General features: G+C 38.3%; 1 protein-coding gene across 1 annotated transcript in view; it reads left to right on the top strand.

Annotated features, from left to right (window-relative positions):
• Positions 1–1,583, top strand: part of ppfia2 (PTPRF interacting protein alpha 2) — a gene marked incomplete at its 5' end in the record, with an annotated part of 144,693 nt that overhangs the window by 113,482 nt on the left and 29,628 nt on the right. The window contains 1 exon segment of the mRNA XM_014013789.1: positions 685–831. Within this exon segment, the coding sequence (XP_013869243.1) occupies positions 685–831 (147 nt within the window).

Below are 1,583 nucleotides of genomic sequence, written 5' to 3'. Positions count from 1 at the left end.
GGGGGGGGGCATGCACATTTCAAGTGCTGCAAAGAAAACATCAAAGTCTTGGAGTGGCCTAGAAAACCTTGTATTTGCATACATCCAGTTCTTTAGCTTTTGAACACATGGATTTCTCACATGTGGAAATTTGTCAGATTTGACAATTGCTCCATGTACAAAAAATACCGTGTTCTACATTCATGGGTAAGATTCAAAATGAATTTGTAAACTGAATAAAAAATAAAACTCTATCCAAAATAAAATCTGTGTGTATCACCTGCTGMGTACTTCATGATTCTACTCCTATGAACATAGGCTGATGCCCTGATGGCCCCTGGCTGAAATTACTATTGATTGCTAACAATGTTAGCAGACACATTTATCGTGGCCTTTCTGGGAGGGCAGTGTGTTATTAACCTGTACTGGCTAATCTGAGAGCAGCAGTTCTTTTCGGTTCTTCCAAAAGACCCATTTTTGTGTGTGATTTTTGAAACAATGCGTGCTTGCAAGGGTGTGTTCCGTTGTCTCCAGTAATTTCTACATGCAGGAAATGAACTCTGGTAGATTTTATGATAATGTCACAATGAAGGGAAACGTGGCAACAGTGGGAGATAAAAACACAGCTGTGGCTTTGTGTTTTATAAAGCTTTATTGTCTTGTTTCATTCTGCAGCTTTTGTCTGTTTTTTGTTTGTTTATACAGGTCATGTGCCAGAAGGAGGACATGGAGGAACGGATCGTCACGCTAGAGAAACGCTACCTGAGCGCTCAGAGGGAGGCCACATCCGTACACGACATCAACGACAAACTGGAGAACGAGTTGGCCAATAAGGAAGCTTTCCTCAGACAGGTTGGTAAAACTCCCAACAAGGATTTGTGAGAGAAGACCGAGCTTTGGGTCCTGGTGGCAGCTGAAATGGATCGTTCAAGGCAATGGTTCGACAATCCTACTTGATTAAGAAAAGAATGAAACTACAAAACTGCAGCTGCTCGTGTGTGATTGTTCACATCAGTTATCGATGCTCTTTGAGATGCTGCAGAGGTTTGACAATAAGAAATAACCTCTTCACATTGTGCCAGGTGATGTCAGAGGAAATAACTTCTCATAAAGTTTTATGGTTTTACCAAAATTTTTGACCTAAATGTTCAATGTTTGACTGATCCTAATATGGAGGAAATCTATTTATTGGGTTGGGGGTAAGGTTTAGGTATATACTAGGGGGTTTGGGGTATGGGGGTCACAAACGACTGTAAATGAATAGAAGTCGATGGGCGGTCTTAATAAGGATAGAAATACAAACGTGTGTGAGAGAATGTAAAAAATCTTTGTTTTGTATTTGAATGTGTTTTATTTTTTCTGTCATTTTTAGATTGTTTTACTGTTTTGTTTTTCTCATAATTTTGCTTTTTTTGTCATAAATGTATTTTAGTACAGAATTTTTTTAATTCAAATTCACATCGTATTTTGCTTTTTTTTTCATGTTGTGCTTTTTTTTCCGAAGTAGTCTCATACTTTTATAAAATGTGTTTAGCTTTGTTTTTTAGGCATTTTCTTTGTGTGTGTGTGTGTGTGTGTGTGTGTGTGTGTGTGTGTGTGTGTGT

This window comes from Austrofundulus limnaeus, unplaced genomic scaffold, assembly GCF_001266775.1.
Source record: "Austrofundulus limnaeus strain Quisiro unplaced genomic scaffold, Austrofundulus_limnaeus-1.0 Scaffold106, whole genome shotgun sequence".
Lineage (NCBI taxonomy): Eukaryota > Metazoa > Chordata > Actinopteri > Cyprinodontiformes > Rivulidae > Austrofundulus > Austrofundulus limnaeus.
This window is presented reverse-complemented; position numbering and strand designations above follow the sequence as displayed.